This window comes from Acipenser ruthenus, chromosome 31 (assembly GCF_902713425.1).
Source record: "Acipenser ruthenus chromosome 31, fAciRut3.2 maternal haplotype, whole genome shotgun sequence".
In the NCBI taxonomy this organism is placed as follows: domain Eukaryota; kingdom Metazoa; phylum Chordata; class Actinopteri; order Acipenseriformes; family Acipenseridae; genus Acipenser; species Acipenser ruthenus.
Genome location: NC_081219.1, coordinates 3,629,863 through 3,652,254, shown reverse-complemented (window position 1 = coordinate 3,652,254; position 22,392 = coordinate 3,629,863). Strand labels below are relative to the sequence as shown.

The 22,392-nt window shown below is 47.9% G+C and overlaps 1 protein-coding gene across 2 annotated transcripts in view; it reads right to left on the bottom strand.

Annotated features, from left to right (window-relative positions):
- Positions 1–18,392: 18,392 nt before the first annotated feature.
- LOC117396973 (protein crumbs homolog 2-like) overlaps positions 18,393–22,392 on the bottom strand; it is a 197,460-nt gene continuing 193,460 nt past the window's right edge. For both annotated transcript variants that reach the window (XM_059005292.1, XM_059005293.1), the window contains one exon: positions 18,393–22,140. In XM_059005292.1, coding sequence (XP_058861275.1) covers positions 21,919–22,140 — 222 coding nt within the window. In that variant the 3' untranslated portion in view covers positions 18,393–21,918. The remainder of the gene's footprint in view (positions 22,141–22,392) is intronic.

The window sequence follows — 22,392 nt, the reverse complement described above, 5'->3', positions numbered from 1 at the left end:
AATATGTTTATTAGACGATTCTGATACCCAGAGACTGGTATTAAGGAGTGTTTTCAAAGGAACACTTTCAGGTTAAGTGTTTAAGAAAGCCCCCATTGTAAATTCCAATTCTCATTCAGTGAACAGACATGTAAAGTTATTGGACAAAAAACGCCTTCCAAAGCAATAGGATGTATGCCCACCATGGGTAGCCAAGAAGGCATTGACTGGATTTTGCAATGTGTTTAAATAATCTGGACGGATAAGGGACTGCATAACTAGTACCTAAGGATTTCAAATCCACACCCCTAACCCTTTCCATTGCTCTTCTTAGCATGTTATAGCTTAACACATCTCTGAAGATACAACAAGAGCGGGGTGGGCGGGGTTAAGGGTATACAAGATGGAAATGTTATAATGTACTATGCAAGTTGTTTCACCTTTAATGAAACTTCCATATTTAAAGAACTGACCTTGAGTATTGATACATTCATTTTCTAAGTGTATCAAATGTAGGACCACTTGTGTGCTTTTTGCTTATTTTATGGACATTTTTTCCTACTTTGCACCTATTTTGCATCTCTTTATCACAGGTCCCAGTTTATGATCTCTCTCACACACACACACACATATATAAACCTGGTGGTCGGGCGAGTCTAGTTTTGTCCAGGCCAATCTAGTTACGACTTTTTTTTCGCACTCGCCCGCGTACAATCATGCGAATCTAGATTGAGTCTAGTTTCACCCAAAGCTTCAATGTCGATGCTGGGCCAATCTAGTTTTGCCTATGCCAATTATTTGGGCGAGTCTAGGTTTGCATTTCTACACTCTCCCCTGACAGCTTGCAAGTGCATGCCGGGGTGCCTGCCTCGCCTCCACTTCTGACAACAATGTAGCGACTGTGTGCTGGGTTTCCAGCGGCAGTGCAGAAATGGCAGGACCCCATGGCTGGTTTTAATAGCTGTTAAAACCACTTGTTTTATTAGCTCTTTCTCCCAAAAAGTTAAGTAAAAAAGGCACGCTCCTCCATACGCACAGGCAAACTCGCCACACACAGGTGGGTAAAACTATCAATAACTCAATTAGTCGCTACCCAATAAAGCATTTCAAGGGGACTGAGTGATGTGGCTACTAGAAAGTGATAAATCAATTACAAAGTCGACAATATATAAAAAATATGTACTAATCAAATCAAAGTGTACACTTATAAAAATAAAACATACAAGTGACAAATAAATACGTGAAATATAACTGGCATTATTGACCCTGTTACAATCTTAACTATCGTTTAATGAAGATGAAAAAAGACGATTTAACATATTATTTCTCTCTGTTGTATGTGTTGACTTTGCCGGCGCATATGCAGGAGTGAGACTTCTTGACTTTTAACTTTTTGGGAGAGATTTGTAATATAAAAAGAGTGGCAGGGGAGTGTGTGCTGAAAACAAGTTGTAACTTCGGGATTCGCCCAGAAGACCTTGACGAAACTAGATTGGCCCGGGCAAAACTAGACTCACCAGACCACCGGGTCTCACCCTACATACACACACACACACACACACACTGTAAGGGCGATATCTGGTGGTCTGGCGAGTCTTGTTTTGCCAAGGGTTTGCAATGAAAAAATAACATGCAAAAACAAATTTCATACTTTGAAAAAAGTATTTGGGCACTGTGGCAATGTGCCCCGCCCCTGTGTGCATGTGTGTGTTATATGTTGTATGTTGTATGTTGTGTGTGGTGTGTTAAATGTTGGTGTATTGTAGTTGACTACACGGGATATAAATGGGTGTGTGCAGCACGAGTTATTTAAAATGTAGATTTGTATTTAGGCACGAGGATGGCACAAATCACTTCACGTGCTGGTTAAAATGTAATGTGTGGTCACGGGAGTACACTTAATTAATTCACGTGCTGGGATTCAAGTGAATAATTAATTAGTAATTGAATCCCAGCACAACAGTATAAATAGATGCACGTTTCATTCACTCGAGGTTGTGTGTTCAGTGAGTGGAGAACGGGATTGGAAACTGAGGTAATTGTGAAGAATAGAAGCTCACCGTGTTTGTCTGTGTAGTCCGTTTTGTTTGTCTCTTTATTTTGGCATGAAGTGCCGTGTCCTGTTTTGTGTTCAACCCTTTTATTTTCTGGTCTGTTAATTATTAAATGCTGAGCGCGATCATGCGCTCAGCTTCACCAAAACTCCAAGTCTCTGTTGTTTATTTCCTGGATCTGGTCTGACGCCACCCACTCCTGCCGTCTTTGTGACACGTGGTGTCAGAACCGGGACGACAGCGCCTCCAGGACTCAGGCCAGAGCAGGAACCGCATTTTTTGGGAAAAAAAAAAAAAAAAATTGATTACAAAAAAATATATATATATAAATAAATAAAATGGGATGGAAGGAGGATAAAGAGGTGAAGGACAGGGAGGAGGAGTGCCGCCTAAGGGCCAGACATCCACGGCGATTTAACAAGCCAACGCCGGGGTGCCTCCTCTGCGACCAGGATCACCTGTTCGCCAACTGTCCCTTCCGCAGTTATGAGGAGGAGCCTGAGCGTCCTCAGCCCAAGCGGGAGGAGACTGAGCATCCACAGCCCAAGCGGGAGGAGCCCGAACGTCCTACGCCTGAGTGGGAGGAGCCCGAACGTCCTACGCCTGAGTGGGAGGAGCCCGAACGTCCTACGCCTGAGTGGGAGGAGCCCGAACGTCCTACGTCTGAGTGGGGGGAGCCCGAACGTCCTAAGCCCAAGAGGGGGGAGTCGGTGCGTCCGCAGCCCAAAAGGGAGGAGTTGGTGCGTCCACAGCCCAAAAGGGAGGAGTCGGTGCGTCCACAGCCCAAAAGGGAGGAGTCGGTGCGTCCACAGCCCGAAGAGAGGGAAGTCGGGGCTTCCACAGCCCTAGGACCCAAGCTGCCAGCAGAGGGAGAATGCCTGCTGGTTCCACCTCCACCAGCAGAGGAACAAGGCCTGCTGTCCCAGTGTCCACCAGCAGAGGAAGCATGCCTGTTGGTTCACCTGCTTCTGCCGTCCCAAGAGCCAGAAGGGGAGGAGTTACAGGCTGAACCCCCTGAATTTTTCTGGGGGGGAGAAGGGCAGGATGCTGGTGTCCCCCAGCAGCCTCTATTTATGCTGCTGAAGGGAGCACGGCACACACCAGCCCAGCCGCCACAGCAGAGGGAGCCAGCACCGCCACAGCCTCCCTCTGAGTGGCCAGCATCCGCCCCATCGCCACTGCCTCCACCACAGTCCCCTGCAAGAGAGGCAGAGCTGCACCAGTCCCCTGCAAGAGAGGCAGAGCCGCACTAGTCCCCTGCAAGAGAGGCAGAGCCACACCAGTCCCCTGCAACATCAGGAGACTACACGCTGGTCCCACCTCCATCGTCAGGAGACTACATGCTGCTCCCACCTCCATCGCCAGGAGACTACACACTGCTCCCACCTCCACCGCTTCCGCCACTAGGAGCAGAGCAGCAGGAGCTGCCTCTGCCTCCGCCACCTCCACCGCTTCCTCCACTAGGAGCAGAGCAGCAGGAGCTATCTCTGCCTCCACCACCGCCAGGAGCAGAGGAGCAGGAGCTGCCTCTGCTTCCGCCACCTCCACCGACAGGAGCAGAGCAGCAGAGGGTGAATGCCTGCTGGGTCCCTGTCCACCAGCAGAGGGTGAATGCCTGCTGGGTTCCCGTCCACCAGCAGAGGGTGAATACCTGCTGGGTCCCTTTCCACCAGCAGAGGATGAATACGGTTCGGTTTGGTGAGTGGAGAACAGGATTGGAAACGGAGGTAATTGTGAAGAATAGAAGCTCACCGTGTTTGTCTGTGTAGTCCCTTTTGTTTGTCTCTTTATTTTGGCGTGAAGTGCCGTGTCCTGTTTTGTGTTCAACCCTTTTATTTTCTGGTCTGTTAATTATTAAATGCTGAGCACGATCACGCGCTCAGCTTCACCAAAACTCCAAGTCTCTGTTGTTTATTTCCTGGATCTGGTCTGACGCCACCCACTCCGGCCGTCTTTGTGACAGGCACCCTTACATTAGTATTCTGTGTGCCCACCCTTTGCTTCCTTTACAGCTTGCCGTCTTTTTTGTATTTTGAAACCAGTTCCTGGCATCTTTCCGGAGATATTTTGCCCATTCTTCAACACAAACAGCCTTGAGTTCTACAATCGACTTTGGTTTCCTTTTTGCAACAGCAGCCTTCAAGTCAATCCACAACATCTCGATGGGATTCAAGTCTGGGGACTGAGATGGCCAATCTATAACTGTAATCTTCCTTTTTTTTCAGAAATTCCTTTGTAGACTTTGCCGAATTCTTAGGGTCATTATCCTGCTGGAATACAAACTTCTGTCCAATAAGCCCTCTAGCACTGGGTAACAAATGAGAGTGCAAAATGTCTTGATATTGATCGTTCTACAATGCAAAGGTCGCCAGTGCCTGAGGAAGAAAAATGTTAGGTTATTATCATAACCGTGGTTCCCTGAAATAGAAATGTAACCATTACCTCATGGGTGGGTATTAATCCTCTAATACCGTCTAACCTGAACAGAAATATCAAAGCTACACACAGTGCCAGTGACGCAGTCGTGCCCACCCCCGTGGGCATAAAAAGACTGCTGACACAAACATCGTCACCAGTTTTCCTTCAAGACTTGCTGCAATAATGATCGCAGTGACCTTGAAGGTTCATGGTTACATTTCTATTTCAGGGAACCAGGGTCATGATAATAACGTTCCCTATTAAGTATGAAATGTAACCATTACCTCATGGGTATGAATACCCAAGCTGTCGCAAGGCAATATGGTAGACCACCTGGAATGCTACAAGTCTATGCCAACGGCCACCTTGTGCGTTACCATGAGGAGCCCCAGTACAAGTAACTATGGCTAACAAATTGAGGGAGAACTCACCTCTATGTTTATGCTGTAAGGGTCGAGCTTCAGGCCGCCCTTAACACTCTTGTTCCAAACCAGGGTTTTCTGGATCTGTGACATTCAGCCGATAGAACCGCATAAAAGTATGGGGAGTAGCCCACACTGCTGCATCGCAAATGTCCCTGAGAGATGCGCCTTGGAACAAAGCCCACAAAGTTGCCAAGTCCCTGGTAGAATGGGCAGTGAGCTTCTCTGGAGAGGCAAGTTGGCTCGCTCATATGCAGTCTTAACTGTGTCTGTAATCCATCTTGACAACCTCTGTTTAGACAGGGCTCTCCCATGGGACAGCCCCATAAAAACTGCTCAGACTACCTCCAACTCTGAGTTGTATCCACATAATACGCTAGTGCCAGCACCGGACAAAGCGCATGGAGCTGCCGCTCTCTATCAGAGGATGAAAAGCCTCAAGCTCCACCGTCTGGTTAATGTGGAATGCCGAGAAGGTTTTCAGCAAAAAAGCAGGATTGGTGTGAAGTGTAACTTTCGCCCTGGCTTCTGCAAAAATTAGAAAGCCGAAATGACTATACTCTTAAGAAAAGTGCCTCCTTAGCATGCTCCAGACCCAAACAGGCAGCGCATCTGCCGTGCCTGTCCTCCAAAGAGAGAACTGTCTTGCATGTATCACAAGAATGAAACCCTGGCGTAATGTAACCGCAGTGGTGTACAATTTATACAACCGCTCGGCTGAAATTACTATAACAGATAATATAGAGTACTAGTAACCAAAAAAGACTGTTGAACAGCAATGTTGAAAAGGCAATAACACTGTAATATCAACAGTATCAAGTGACTCTGACCAGATCTTCTGATAATAGACCGAGGATGGTACTGTTTAGCCTTGGTTACTTATAAGTACCTGTACAGTGCCTAGATACTAGTACAGTACTGTCACAGCACACACTTGAGGTGCTTGCACAGTGCACACAGTGTTGGTATGGTGCACAATGCACGGTACACACTGTACGGTGCCAACGTTATAGTATGGTGCACAGCTTACGGAACACATGGTATTATTATTATTATTATTATTATTTATTTTTTAGCAGACGCCCTTATCCAGGGCGATACATTTCAAGTGTTACAATACAGTCCAGGTATGGAGCAAACGGCGTGGAACACACGGTACTATGCATTTTTCGCAATCCAGAGTACAACCTAGTTACAGCATCTGCTTCAGGCTCCCAATCAGCAGCAGCCATCCAACATCACACCCTCTCCCCGTTGATCCAAGTTACACACACGAACCGCCCGAGGTCATAGACCCACACAAGCTCTGCACCGCCCTGCGGTCACAGACACACTTTTGCTCTGCACCGCCCCACGGTCACAGACACACATACGCTCTGCACCGCCCTGTGGTCACAGACACACATTCGCTCTGCACTGCCCCGCGGTCACAGACACACATACGCTCTGCACTGCCCCGCGGTCACAAAAACACATACGCGCTGCACCGCCCCGCGGTCACAGACACACATACACTCTGCACTGCCCCGTGGTCACAGACACACATACACTCTGCACTGCCCCACAGTCACAGACACACATACACTCTGCACTGCCCCGCGGTCACAGACACACATACGCTCTGCACCGCCCTGTGGTCACAGACACACATACGCTCTGCACTGCCCCACAGTCACAGACACACATACACTCTGCACTGCCCCGCGGTCACAGACACACATACACTCTGCACTGCCCCGCGGTCACAGACACACATACACTTTGCACTGCCCCGTGGTCACAGACACACATACGCTCTGCACTGCCCCGTGGTCACAGACACACATACACTCTGCACTGCCCCACAGTCACAGACACACATACACTCTGCACTGCCCCGCGGTCACAGACACACATACGCTCTGCACCGCCCTGTGGTCACAGACACACATACGCTCTGCACTGCCCCACAGTCACAGACACACATACGCTCTGCACTGCCCCACAGTCACAGACACACATACACTCTGCACTGCCCCGTGGTCACAGACACACATACACTTTGCACTGCCCCGCAGTCACAGACACACATACGCTCTGCACCGCCCCACAGTCACAGACACACATACGCTCTGCACTGCCCCACAGTCACAGACACACATACGCTCTGCACTGCCCCACAGTCACAGACACACATACGCTCTGCACTGCCCCGCGGTCACAGACACACATACACTTTGCACTGCCACGTGGTCACAGACACACATACACTCTGCACTGCCCCGTGGTCACAGACACACATACACTCTGCACTGCCCCGTGGTCACAGACACACATACGCTCTGCACCGCCCCACAGTCACAGACACACATACGCTCTGCACTGCCCCGCGGTCACAGACACACATACACTTTGCACTGCCACGTGGTCACAGACACACATACACTCTGCACTGCCCCGTGGTCACAGACACACATACACTCTGCACTGCCCCGCAGTCACAGACACACATACGCTCTGCACCGCCCCACAGTCACAGACACACATACGCTCTGCACTGCCCCACAGTCACAGACACACATACGCTCTGCACTGCCCCACAGTCACAGACACACATACGCTCTGCACTGCCCCGCGGTCACAGACACACATACACTTTGCACTGCCACGTGGTCACAGACACACATACACTCTGCACTGCCCCGTGGTCACAGACACACATATGCTCTGCACTGCCCCGTGGTCACAGACACACATACACTCTGCACTGCCCCGTGGTCACAGACACACATACACTCTGCACTGCCCCGTGGTCACAGACACACATACACTTTGCACTGCCACGTGGTCACAGACACACATACACTCTGCACTGCCCCGTGGTCACAGACACACATATGCTCTGCACTGCCCCGTGGTCACAGACACACATACACTCTGCACTGCCCCGTGGTCACAGACACACATACACTCTGCACTGCCCCGTGGTCACAGACACACATACACTTTGCACCGCCCCGCGGTCACAGATACACATACGCGCTGCACTGCCCCGTGGTCACAGACACACATACGCTCTGCACTGCCCCGCGGTCACAAACACACATATGCTCTGCACCGCCCCGTGGTCACAGACACACATACACTTTGCACTGCCCCGCGGTCACAGACACACATACGCTCTGCACCGCCCCACAGTCACAGACACACATACGCTCTGCACTGCCCCGCGGTCACAGACACACATTCGCTCTGCACCTCCCTGTGGTCACAGACACACATACACGCTGCACTGCCCCGCGGTCACAGACACACATTCGCTCTGCACCTCCCTGTGGTCACAGACACACATACGCTCTGCACTGCCCCGTGGTCACAGACACACATACACTCTGCACTGCCCCGTGGTCACAGACACACATACGCTCTGCACTGCCCCGCGGTCACACACACATTCGCTCTGCACCTCCCTGTGGTCACAGACACACATACGCGCTGCACAGCCCCGTGGTCACAGACACACATACGCGCTGCACTGCCCCGCGGTCACAGACACACATACGCTCTGCACTGCCCCGCGGTCACAGACACACATACGCTCTGCACTGCCCCGCGGTCACAGACACACATTCGCTCTGCACCTCCCTGTGGTCACAGACACACATACGCTCTGCACCGCCCCGCGGTCACAGACACACATACGCTCTGCACCGCCCCACGGTCACAGACACACATACGCTCTGCACTGCCCCGCGGTCACAGACACACATACGCTCTGCACCTCCCTGTGGTCACAGACACACATACACTCTGCACAGCCCCGTGGTCACAGACACACATTCGCTCTGCACTGCCCCGCGGTCACAGACACACATACGCTCTGCACCGCCCTGCGGTCACAGACACACATTCGCTCTGCACCTCCCTGTGGTCACAGACACACATACGCTTTGCACCGCCCTGCACTTCCTCCGAACCCAGAATCACTGAGTCTCTAATTCAAGTTGAGATGGACAAATAATTCATGGCCGGCTCCTTCCCAGCTCTGTTCCCCGTCTTCAGGATTATCCGCATCGGAATAGTGACCCGCAAAATATCAGGGAAAGCGTCTAATCATCGATATTTCTGAGAGGCAGTTCCACTCCAGTCTCAACGCCCTAATTCCCCACGATCAATTCTCCCTTCGTTACACTACAGCGTCTGACGCTATTAAATCCATCAAAGCAGCAGGCCACGGCGCCTGGCTCTCAAAAGTGGATAATTTAGACGCTTTTAAATCATGCCCATTCATCCCTCCCTCCACCACCTGTTCGGGATCTGCAGGGAAGACAATGTTCTCCTTAAATCCCCACCTTCGGATCCCCTCACTCAAGCAATCTTCAATCAGCGATCTCTGTTCTCTTCAGTAGGCATCCCACTCTCAAGATAAACCATCGGCCCAACTATAATTTCTAAGAATCACCCGGGACACTGTCAGATCTGAAGCCAGCCTCCTACTCAACAATCCTGGAACGCATTCGTCAAGTCATTACCAGCTTCCAAGTATAAAAATCAATATCTAAACACAACCCGTTATCTCCCTTCAGCCACTTCAATTTCACAATTCGCATTACTCTCAAGGCAGAACATTCATATCGCACCTTCTCGCTCTCGCCTCAGCTGCAAAAAACCTGTCAACTGCATAAACCTGGATTCTCACATAAAAATATCTTTCAGAAGCAAGAAATCCTCCTCCAGAGCTTCCAACACTCCAGCTTTCCTCCAATACTCGAATCATGGCAGCCATTTCCGCAATCAAGGCTAACGCTAATCCCCATCTAATATGTCTGCTCATCCTCTCAAATACTACAAGCATTAATACATGGTGAGAGATGTGGTACGGGACTGGAAATCTGTCTTGATTATGAGTTAAGGAGTTATTAACTATTAGGAGAATGACTGGAGTTATGAAACCCAAATCTCTGAATGTGAGTTTACCTTTTCCATTCCAAGCAGACATGATAGTTGCAAACTGCTGAGCGATCCTGTATTAATTAACACATAGGATGGTCGGCATCTCATCTCTCTAGACATCAGAATGTGGTACACCTTGCTGCAACACTGGAACAATCAATGAATGAAGTCCCAGCAGCTCATCTTCAAAACAGATCACCCTCTGTCCTCCTCAAACATTTCCATCTCCCCCAACTGCCACAGCAACCCAGCCAGCCCCTGCTTCAACTTCAATTCCAACTATCAACATCCCAGAATTCAACCTCGCTTCAGCTTCTCAGTCTGCAGCAGCTATTCGCTGCCACGCTCCTTCCCTCAGTTTCACTGTCAAATAACTAAAGATCACAAAGTTTCGCAGTCTGGTCCCTTCAGCAGCTCCAATCCCTCTTCAGGTTCCACAGTTCCATCATCTCATATTCAACTAAACGCATCACTCTCCAATCTACTCTACATGTCATCAGCCCTCTCTCCATCTACCAGGTCCTCCTACGCTACAGCAGGTCTCTCTCCCCAGTTCTATACCCCGCAATCATTCAGGATCGGCGCAGCCTCATCAGCAGCAAAAGCTAATGTTAGTCATCACCTTATAAAAACTATGGGTCGCTGGTCATCAGCAGCACTCCACTCCTACATTCGTTCTCTTCCTACAGACACCTCAGCAGCTCACCAATCAATAGCTAGTATGCCCGGTGTGGGGGCACCCTTCCCGCCAGGACCAGGTTTCCTCCTAACAAGGGGTTTTTTTCCTCCACCGAGCAGAGGGTTGCACATAGCCCGTCTGACTAACCATCTCTCTCTCTTTGTCCTTGTTTGTTTTTTGGTGCGCATTGGCACACAGTATTTTGTTTGTCTTCACAGGTGCGGACCTTGCGGGGAGCCAGTGGTCCATCCTTTTGGGGGTTTAGTGAGTCTCACTCCCCTGGCCTCGAGTCAGCCACAGCTACTCATACCTTCGTTAAAAGGGAAGTCCTCGTCGCAGCGAGTCAGAGGGGACCACCGGCCACACTGTTCTTTCACAGCTCGTGCGCAATTTCTTGTCTCACCCAGAGACTCTGTTGTTTCTCTCTCACTGTACCAGTAGGAGCGGTGGTCTTCTACAATTCTTAAATACTAAACCCAAATACTAACAAAGTTCTATCTTTCAGATACCCCTGCGGGCGCACTCCAGGAGACAGGGAATCTCTTTTCTTCCTTCTTTCCAGGTTATGAACCTTTTCATCCTCCGAGGGCATGGCCCGGTCCACGAGGCAGTGCCTCCAAAGATTCTCTGCAGAGTCAGAGGATTTCTATGTTTTCAGGGGTCCCGGAGGCCCATGGGGCCAACCTCCGCAGTACAAGGTTCTTGCGGTATAAAGTCTGGACCCCATCCTTTGCCCTGGCCCGCAGACCACTAACAGTTCAAAACAAGCACTCCTGGCCCGCAGGCCATCATCTCAAGCACTCCTGGCCCGCAGGCCATCATCTCAAGCACTCCTGGCCCGCAGTCCATCATCTCAAGCACTCCTGGCCCACAGGCCATCATCAGTCCCTCAAGCACTCCTGGTCCACAGGCCATCATCTCAAACACTCTGGCCCGCAGGCCATCATCTCAAGCACTCCTGGCCCGCAGGCCATCATCAGTCCCTCAAGCAATCCTGGCCCGCAGGCCATCATCAGTCCCTCAAGCACTCCTGGTCCGCAGGCCATCATCTCAAGCACTCCTGGCCCGCAGGCCATCATCAGTCCCTCAAGCAATCCTGGCCCGCAGGCCATCATCTCAAGCACTCCTGGCCCGCAGGCCAACATCATTCTACTAATGTACACCTTTTATTAAATTAAGAAGGAACTACCGGTTCCCGGTCCGTTCACCATGACAAACAAAGAGCTGGTCAGACTGACGCAGCGCTCTCGTTCTATTCACATAGCATCTCAATGCCCGAACTGGGCAGAGGGAATTTAATCTTTCTGACTCCTCCGCGAAGGGAGGGGGATGGAAAGCCTCTAGTTCCACTGATTGATTCAAGTGAAACACTGTAAGGGAGGAAAGCAGGGTTTGTGTGCAATGATGTTTCCATCTTGCCAAACGTGCATACAGGAACTGTGCACGGACAGTGCCTGTAGCTCACTGACACGCTTAGCGGAGGTGATAGCTAACAGAAAGGCAGTCTTCATAGTGAGATATTTCAGCTCTATGGTACCTATGGGCTCAAACAGGGCCTTCGTGAGAGCCTCTAGTACCACGTCTAGACTCCATTCGGGGAGGACGTCCTTTATTGGAGGTCGTAACTGCCAAGCACCCTTTAGAAAACGGGTCGCCAGAATATGAGCACCCGGGGATACTGAGTCGATGGGAACATGGCAAGCAGATATGGCTGCTAGGTACACTTTCAACTTAGAGGGGGATTTACTCTCCTCTAGTAGATCTTGCAGAAACTGTAAAATAACTGCTATAGGGCAATACACAGGATAGGATGGCATCCATGCACTTTGATAATGTGCAGGGGGCTAAGGAAAGGCAGAATGGCAGCATGGAGAACTTGAAGACGCTCCCCTGAAAGGTGAAGCAGAGGTATTTCCTGTGCACTGGATGGATAGGAACGTGAAAATACGCGTCCTTCAGGTCCACTGCTGTAAACCAGTCGCCCAGACTGGAGGATGTGGTGATGTGTGACCATCTGGAACCTCCTCTCCCTCAAGCACCCGTTGAGGTGTGATCCTTCTTTGGCACCAAGAAATACCTTTTTGAGAGGTGTGTTATATGAGCCTGATGGCTTGTTTTTGAAGTAGTGTTTCTACCTCTTGTTTGAGGGCCAAGACCTGGAGAGGGTCGTTCACGGATGTGACCGTAATCCCTCGAAAGGGAGGAGGTCCCGAGTGGAATTGCAGTGCTTAGCCGGTGTGTACGGTGGCGAGCACCCAAGAGCCTGAGGTGCAATTGCTCCAGTAGTGCAGATGGTGTTGTGCGTATGACTAGGTCTGAGGCCGCAAGCCTTCAGGGCCGCTGCGGAGGCTCCCTGCGATGGTTCCGGTGGAACTGTCTCCCTGGGCGCTGGCCCGCTGGGTCTCCACATCCAGTGTTCCCCTGTGCTTGTTGCTGGCTTCTTGCCATGGAGGCCTGGAGGTGGTGCCTCAGGTCACCCTGTGGTGCCGTAGGGATCGGGATAGTCTGGGTTACCGTGATAACTGCCGGACGTCATCGCCTTCCCCTTCCCTGTGCCGAGGCATGGGAGGGTAGCATCACTGCCACCTGTCCGGACACCTCTCTCTCTCTGTGAGAGCCTTGTAGGATCTCCTCTACCGCTGGTCCAAAAGTATGGCCAGGGGAGATAGGCGGGTCCAATAAGGCGGACTTGTCCACATCCGGGACCCTCGCCTGAGACAGCCACAGGAGTCTGCACGCCACCACTAAGCCTGCCAGGCTTCTGCCTAGGGCTTGCCCTTGGAACCCCCGATATTTGCAATAAAGTGCCAGAGACTGTGCGTAGCTCTAAAGCTAGCGGCTCGGGAAGGGTAAGACAGCGCAGCATGCCATCCAGGTAGGCCATCAGGAGGCCTCCTTTGTTTGCAAGGCGTGTCACCTGTGCTTCGGCGGCATAAGCCTTTTTCAGGTGGGCTTCTGTGATCCTGCATTGGCCTTTAGGGCATACAGGATCCTTGGATAGACCACCTACTGCTTGCATAGGGCCGCTACGGTGGAGTCCACCGGAGGGAACTGTGCGAGCCCTACCGCCTCCTCTCCCTCCATGGAGGCAAGTGCGGCTGCGCGCTTGGACACGCTGGGCGCTGAGGCCGGGTGTTACCAAGAGGATTTGACCTCCTCCAGGAAGTCCACAGGGGCCCGAGGCCACTAAGGGCGCAATGCGCAGCTCAAGAAACCTTGAGGCGTCAAAGCGCCGAGGGGTGGAGTGTTCGAGGCACTGAAGGTGCCGAAGCGCTGAGGTACCGAGGCTGTGGGGCAGCATGCCACAGAAAGCGCCGCTGCACAGGCTTGAAAAACCGCAAGGCGTTTAAGGCACTGAGGATGCCGAAGCACTGAGGTACTGAGGCTCTGGGGCAGCGTGGCACCAAGGGCGCAGCTCACAGGGCTCGAAAGGCCTCGAGGCGTCGAAGTGCCAAGGCGTGTAGCTCTCGAGGCACCAAGGATGCCAAAGCACTGAGGCACTGAGGACCTGAGGGTCCCGTGGGCGTCGAGGCCTAGACACTGGGGCGCCGAAGCACTGAGCACCAAGTACCAAGGGCAAAGTACCAAGTTACTGGGCTGTGTGTCTGTGTCTGGGCTGTTTGCAGTCACACAACCAGAAGTAGTGTGTTGCTTGCAACTGTGTGGAGCGTAGCCTGCAGACAGTTGCAGTGCAGTCACACAACCAGAGCAGCGTGAAGCTTGCAGTGGAGTGGAGCACCCAAGATGGCGTCCGGACCGCGTGGGGCCCTCAACCGGTGCAGCGTGAAGCTTGCAGTGGAGTGGAGCATCCAAGATAGCATCCGGACCGCGTGGAGCCCTCAACCGGTGCAGCGTGAAGCTTGCAGTGGAGTGGAGCACCCAAGATGGCGTCCGGACCGCGTGGAGCCCTCAACCGGTGCAGCGTGAAGCTTGCAGTGGAGTGGAGCACCCAAGATGGCGTCCGGACCACGTGGAGCCCTCAACCAGTACAGCGTGAAGCTTGCAGTGGAGTGGAGCACCCAAGATGGCGTCCGGACCACGTGGAGCCCTCAACCGGTGCAGCGTGAAGCTTGCAGCGAGGTATTGCAGTCACGAACCTGAAGAAAGGAGAGAGACAGAAGAAACTAAAAGAAAACACACCTCTTCCCTTTTTTTTACACACTAACACACCTTATGGGTGAGTGGTGATGCGTGTGGTCTGCGCAACAGTAAGGCCAAGGCCTAATGGAGGAAGCGCACGGTTATTTATTTATTTTGAATGCAGTGCAGTAGAAAGAGACACTCGACAGCAAGCTGGAGTGTTGTGTTAATTTTTTTTTACTGTAACAGTAAAAATCAATAGTAATCGGTGGCCTGTAGGGGCGCTAGGTCGCGTACACCGAGTGGGCGTAATGAGGTCACCCAGAGCCCTCGAGTCAACAGTGAAGCTTTTTACAGCTGCAAAGAGCAGAGGAAGAAGGAACGCGTAGCAAGCTGCAGAGGTTAGAAAACAGACTACAATCGCAGAGCGATATAGGCTGATGAAGAAAGCTAATAAGTAAATACTGGTACCACATTTAACATCTTGTAGTTCAGGATGGTGAATTTTAAGAGCTGTTTATCTGTTTGCATTTTCTTATAAATTAATTTCTTACTTGTCTATCCTATCATATTGTTTTGGTTTTATTAACTAGGTGCTTAATACGTCTATGAAACGTGCCTGTACATTTCCTTACGTTTATAGTAGTGCTGGTCCCGAAGGCTGCAGGAGCGAATAAACAAATAAGCAATGTACACCGCAGGGGAAGCGAACGACACAGATATGCCATAATAATAACAAACTGTTGACACTATGGTGTTGGTTTGTGTAGAACCAGACTTACACCAACATTACTGCATTTCCACAACTGCATTATCTACCACACCATCACCAGCATGACTGCATTTCCACAGCTGCATTATCTACCACACCATCACCAGCATGACTGCATTTCCACAGCTGCAGTATCTACCAGACCATCACCAGCATGACTGCATTTCCACAGCTGCAGTGTCTACCACACCATCACCAGCATGACTGCATTTCCACAGCTGCAGTGTCTACCACACCATCACCAGCATGACTGCATTTCCACAGCTGCAGTGTCTACCACACCATCACCAGCATGACTGCATTTCCACAGCTGCAGTGTCTACCACACCATCACCAGCATGACTGCATTTCCACAGCTGCATTATCTACCACACCATCACCAGCATGACTGCATTTCCACAGCTGCAGTGTCTACCACACCATCACCAGCATGACTGCATTTCCACAGCTGCAGTGTCTACCAGACCATCACCAGCATGACTGCATTTCCACAGCTGCAGTGTCTACCACACCATCACCAGCATGACTGCATTTCCACAGCTGCAGTGTCTACCAGACCATCACCAGCATGACTGCATTTCCACAGCTGCAGTGTCTACCACACCATCACCAGCATGACTGCATTTCCACAGCTGCATTATCTACCACACCATCACCGGCATGACTGCATTTCCACAGCTGCAGTGTCTACCACACCATCACCAGCATGACTGCATTTCCACAGCTGCATTATCTACCACACCATCACCAGCATGACTGCATTTCCACAGCTGCAGTGTCTACCACACCATCACCAGCATGACTGCATTTCCACAGCTGCAGTGTCTACCAGACCATCACCAGCATGACTGCATTTCCACAGCTGCATTATCTACCACACCATCACCAGCATGACTACATTTCCACAGCTGCATTATCTACCACACCATCACCAGCATGACTGCATTTCTACAGCTGTATTATCTACCACACCATCACCAGCATGACTGCATTTCCACAGCTGCATTATCTACCACACCATCACCAGCATGACTGCATTTCCACAGCTGCAGTGTCTACCACACCATCACCAGCATGACTGCATTTCCACAGCTGCAGTCCAGACCATCACCAGCATGACTGCATTTCCACAGCTGCAGTCCACACCATCACCAGCATGACTGCATTTCCACAGCTGCAGTCCACACCATCACCAGCATGACTGGATTTCCACAGCTACAGTGTCTACCACACCATCACCATATGGGAAGTACAGCTAAAACAAGGTCCATCGCAGGAGAAAGAACAGGTGTACTGATAACACATCCCTGTAACAATGAAACACTGAACATTTATACTGTACTCAGGTAACACATCACTGTAGCAATGAAACATTGTGAACGTGTATACTGTACTCAGGTAACACATCACTGTAGCAATGAAACATTGTGAACGTGTGTACTGTACTCAGGTGACACATCACTGTAGCAATGAAACATTATGAACGTGTGTACTGTACTCAGGTGACACATCACTGTAGCAATGAAACATTGTGAACGTGTATACTCTACTCAGGTGACACATCACTGGAGCAGTGAAACATTGTGAACGTGTGTACTGTACTCAGGTGACACATCACTGTAGCAGTGAAACATTATGAACGTGTATACTGTATCACGGTGACACATCACTGTAGCAATGAAACATTGTGAACGTGTGTACTGTACTCAGGTGACACATCACTGTAGCAATGAAACATTGTGAACGTGTATACTGTACTCAGGTGACACATCAGTGTAGCAATGAAACATTGTGAACGTGTATACTGTACTCAGGTGACACATCACTGTAGCAATGAAACATTGTGAACGTGTATACTGTACTCAGGTAACACATCACTGTAGCAATGAAACATTGTGAACGTGTATACTGTACTCAGGTAACACATCACTGTAGCAGTGAAACATTATGAACGTGTATACTGTATCACGGTGACACATCACTGTAGCAATGAAACATTGTGAACGTGTGTACTGTACTCAGGTGACACATCACTGTAGCAATGAAACATTGTGAACGTGTATACTGTACTCAGGTGACACATCACTGTAGCAATGAAACATTGTGAACATTTATACTGTACTCAGGTAACACATCACTGTAGCAATGAAACATTGTGAACGTGTATACTGTACTCAGGTAACACATCACTGTAGCAATGAAACATTGTGAACGTGTATACTGTACTCAGGTGACACATCACTGTAGCAGTGAAACATTGTGAACGTGTATACTGTACTCAGGTGACACATCACTGTAGCAATGAAACATTGTAAACGTGTATACTGTACTCAGGTAACACATCACTGTAGCAATGAAACATTGTGAACGTGTATACTGTACTCAGGTGACACATCACTGTAGCAATGAAACATTATGAACGTGTGTACTGTACTCAGGTGACATCACTGTAGCAGTGAAACATTGTGAACGTGTATACTGTACTCAGGTGACACATCACTGTAGCAGTGAAACATTGTGAACGTGTATACTGTACTCAGGTGACACATCACTGTAGCAGTGAAACATTGTGAACGTGTGTACTGTACTCAGGTGACACATCACTGTAGCAATGAAACATTGTGAACGTGTATACTGTACTCAGGTGACACATCACTGTAGCAGTGAAACATTGTGAACGTGTGTACTGTACTCAGGTGACACATCACTGTAGCAGTGAAACATTGTGAACGTGTATACTGTACTCAGGTGACACATCACTGTAGCAATGAAACATTGTGAACGTGTATACTGTACTCAGGTGAATATGTATTTAGGAGCAGCCTGGTACGGGTATGAGCTATATTAAGCCATGTAAGATTGTTCATTTTGTGTTTCAGGCATCACATCCTGGTGAGATTCTGTTTTTTATTCAGAAGTTGAATGCACTCCTGTGGCCTCAGTTGAACTCTCAGAATGCTGTCGAAGTGTTATGTATATCAGGTCCAGCACTCCTCCCCCTTTAGTGTGTGCAGGTTGGGCAGTCCATGGGCTTCTTCTTAACTATACATACACAGTCTTTTAGAACCCGTTTAATCAGAACAATACATTCCATTTAATACAAATAATATACATACAGCTCTGTGCTACTGTCATTTCAATAAAAAATAAGCAGCAAAAAGAGGTGTAGAAAATCAAGCTACAAAAGGACAAAGCATTGATGACCAAAGAGTTGAAATACAAAACAAACAAAAAACATTACGCAAACATTACACAAGGTACACGGTTTTGTTTCTACTTAACTTATTTTAGTTTTACCTCTCAGTTTAACTGTGAGTCTTTTGGTTTTTTTGATTACGTTTGTCACTAAAGTAGTGTGTGCATACCACTGCAAAGCCCTTTTAATCAGGACCCAGGTGATTATTTTGAAATGGCCATGTGCGGTGTCAGTGAAGTTAGCAGGTATCTGTGTTAATCACACAGCCTTGTATTGGTTAGGGAAATCTACACACTTACATTCATGGATGTCCTTGGTATAAATTAGTTGGCCAATTTTCAGAATATAAAACTGGTAAATACAAATAAAGAAATATTGTGGTTTCATTAAAAAAAATTTTATTAAAAAGCAGTACGATAACATCTTCATTTTCACATTTCAAACAACACTATTGCCATAATCTGGGAATAGGATTTTTCTATTACAATAACTGATGTTAAAGTTTTAGTGTTGATGTAAATTATATGGACAAGATAGAAAATACCTCTTTCTTTTAAATAAAATAAATCAAGTTGTATCTTATTTATTTTTCAGAATTATTTCTCTGTCTCCTTAAAGAATCCACGCTGAGAGACTTGTACTGCAGAGTGTTTAAAAAAGAAAAAGGTTGGTCTCTTTAAACACTGACTCTTTCTGACCACAAGGGACCCTGTTATGTTCTTGTTGGGAACTTGCAATAAAAAATAAAAAAAAATACTTATGGGGATTTCTTTCAGTAGTCTGCATCAGAACACATTGATGACAGTAAGGCCCTTTTAAATGCATTAAACACATTTTAGAAGTCCTCTTTTGTACAGTAGTTTCTATCATATACATTTTAAGCAATTGCGAATTGGCACAGCTGACAAAAGCTATCCAGCTGCTCCTGATTTCTGATCATGTCCAAAATCTCTATTGTATCACTGCAACAAAGTGTGTAATCATGTAGAGCCCATTAAATACATATTCCATGGCTATTCACTCACTAGAATTTGCCCTCCGGTAACATTCGGTAGATCGGTAGTGAGTTCTGGTTCTCATAAATTGTCCAGTACCAAGCAGAAAGACAATTAGACGTAAACTAATACTAATGTTTCTTTCAGACCTTATTAAGTACATGTTTATAATGAATTGCCATAGCGTGTTATATTTATGAATGGTATACTAGTGTATAGAAGAGGTCAGCAAGGTTACAGTGCATGAAAACCCAAGAATCTCACCCTGCCCCTGCAACGCAGCACAAAATCAATAGCTTACATGCTGAATACTGTATTAGACAGCATGTTACTTCTACAGAACAGATACAGAAACCAAGTAATATGGACTGGAGGTTTTTAACGGAAGAAACAAGTGTGTACAGTGATGATACAGGCGTACTGTACTAGCCCTCACACAGTGTGTGTACAGTGATGATAAAGGCGTACTGTACTAGCCCTCACACACAGTGTGTGTACAGTGATGATAAAGGCGTACTGTACTAGCCCTCACACACAGTGTGTGTACAGTGATGATACAGGCGTACTGTACTATCCCTCACACAGTGTGTGTACAGTGATGATACAGGCGTACTGTACTAGCCCTCACACACAGTGTGTGTACAGTGATGATACAGGCGTACTGTACTATCCCTCACACAGTGTGTGTATAGTGATGATACAGGCGTACTGTACTAGCCCTCACACAGTGTGTGTACAGTGATGATACAGGCGTACTGTACTAGCCCTCACACAGTGTGTGTACAGTGATGATACAGGCGTACTGTACTAGCCCTCACACAGTGTGTGTACACTGATGATACAGGCGTACTGTACTAGCCCTCACACACAGTGTGGAAACAAACAGTAGCAAGACTAGCCAGAGAATATGTATTCAAACCTCTTGTGAAAATAATATATTCAAAGTTAAACATAATGAATACTTAGGAAACAGTCATAGATGAACTGTACACTATCAAATCTGTCATCTCTTTAACTGTACATTTTTAACAGTATCAGAATTCTAAAGGGGCTGTGTTTTTTGGGGATTCATTTTAAATTCTATACAAGCAGATGTGAATTTGAAATGAACTTGTCCTTGTTTTTCAGAACAGATTTCTGGTTCTAGATTCTTATACCTGTACCAACCACTTCATCGCTGTTTATTAACGGTTTATAAAGGGTACCGAGACTGTCGTCATACTGTAACACTGGTTTATTTTGTAACATCCAACAGCGCTGTTTTTTCAGTATCAGTAGTGGTATACTGATGATGTTTTTATTTGAATTATTGTTAGCTATTGTTATACGAGAATGGTAAGGTTCACACATATATGCAAATTATGTGGATTACATTTTTTCCAGGACATTCTTCCAAACAAAACCGTTAAGTAGATAACAAAGTTAATTGTAGACAACAAAGTTATTGTTTCTTTGGGGAACTGAACAACATTTGTATTACCAAAAATCTGTCTTAATCAAATAATACATATACACCATGTCCAGTTTTATACATGAGATTGTTCAGGATATTTATAGGTTTTTGAGATTCAGTAGTGGCACAGAGTTCAAAGATGTCGTTCAAGATGAAGGAGCTTGAACTACAAACAGCACCGTTTAAAGAGTGGCACAGTGCTTGAGGCCAAACAGATCATGTATTCAATTACTGTGTTAGGACTCCAAACACATCATAACATTCTCAGTGATACTAAAGAAGTTTAGGGAAACAAACATTTCCAACTTTGTTTACCAAAACTTACATTAGCACTGTTGGTATAACCGATTAAATCCACGAGATTCTAGCTCTCAGATGAAATCATCCTGGTTTACACAAAACAATGCAGGCATTTACAAAATTCAAGGAAATTCAAACATCCTGAACAATAATAATTTAAGTTGTGTAGCCTTAAAAAAAGCACAAAACGTATTTATACATTTTCCAGATTAGGCCTAGATATAAAAAAAAAGGTTATTGTAATTTAGTCTCAGAACAAGGCACTTCACATGAACTATATCCAGCCACAGCTATCTAGAAATGCTGGGCTGAGTTCATGAAGTGATTTTCTGAGCTTGACTTGATATAAAACAGGAGACTCAAGGCATCTAACACATCCCCTACCAGCAGCTAATTATAAAACTCATATCCCACCTCTGTCCAGTCATTTCATTACATCATTACAGTACTGTGTAATCTAGCAGGACCCCTGTACTGCTTGAGTGGAATCAATTCAGTGTATAAGACAGAAGTCAGTAGTAAGTAAAATCCAGCAATCCCAATGTCCAAGTGCTGTACAAATCAACGTGCACCGAGTCAGTCAAGCAACTCTGATGCCAACCATTCCAAAGTCCTACCCAGGATGGGGGAGGCGCCATTCAGATCAAGCGCTCTTCCGGGGGCACTTTGAGGACGCTGCCCATCTCCAAGCGGGCCCCTGCCACCTCCTGCTGGCTGGGGCTGTAGGTCCCCTCAGACTGCCGCCTCTTCCTTGCAGTGAGCACCATGAAAATAAGGCCGATAATCATGAGCAGCAAGCAGCCACAGACCACCGGCACAGCTATCACCACCACGGGGATTGTGTCTGTCTGCTCCTGTTTCTGCAAAAGAAATGAATGAGGGGGTCAATGATTGCAAAGGGCAGTGTTCGCTTTTATTTCCATGGGGTTTTAAGAGAATAGCACAAGTATTACTACTTTATTATTTTCTGTAAAGGAGGCAAAGTAATTTTTACGTGATTTGCATCTATTTCATCCTGAAGTATAGACGGAATCACGTGTGAAGATCACCAGGTGTGAAACCAGGAAACTAAGATAAATGGAAAGCCCTGACTAAACGTCTGGACTAGGTAA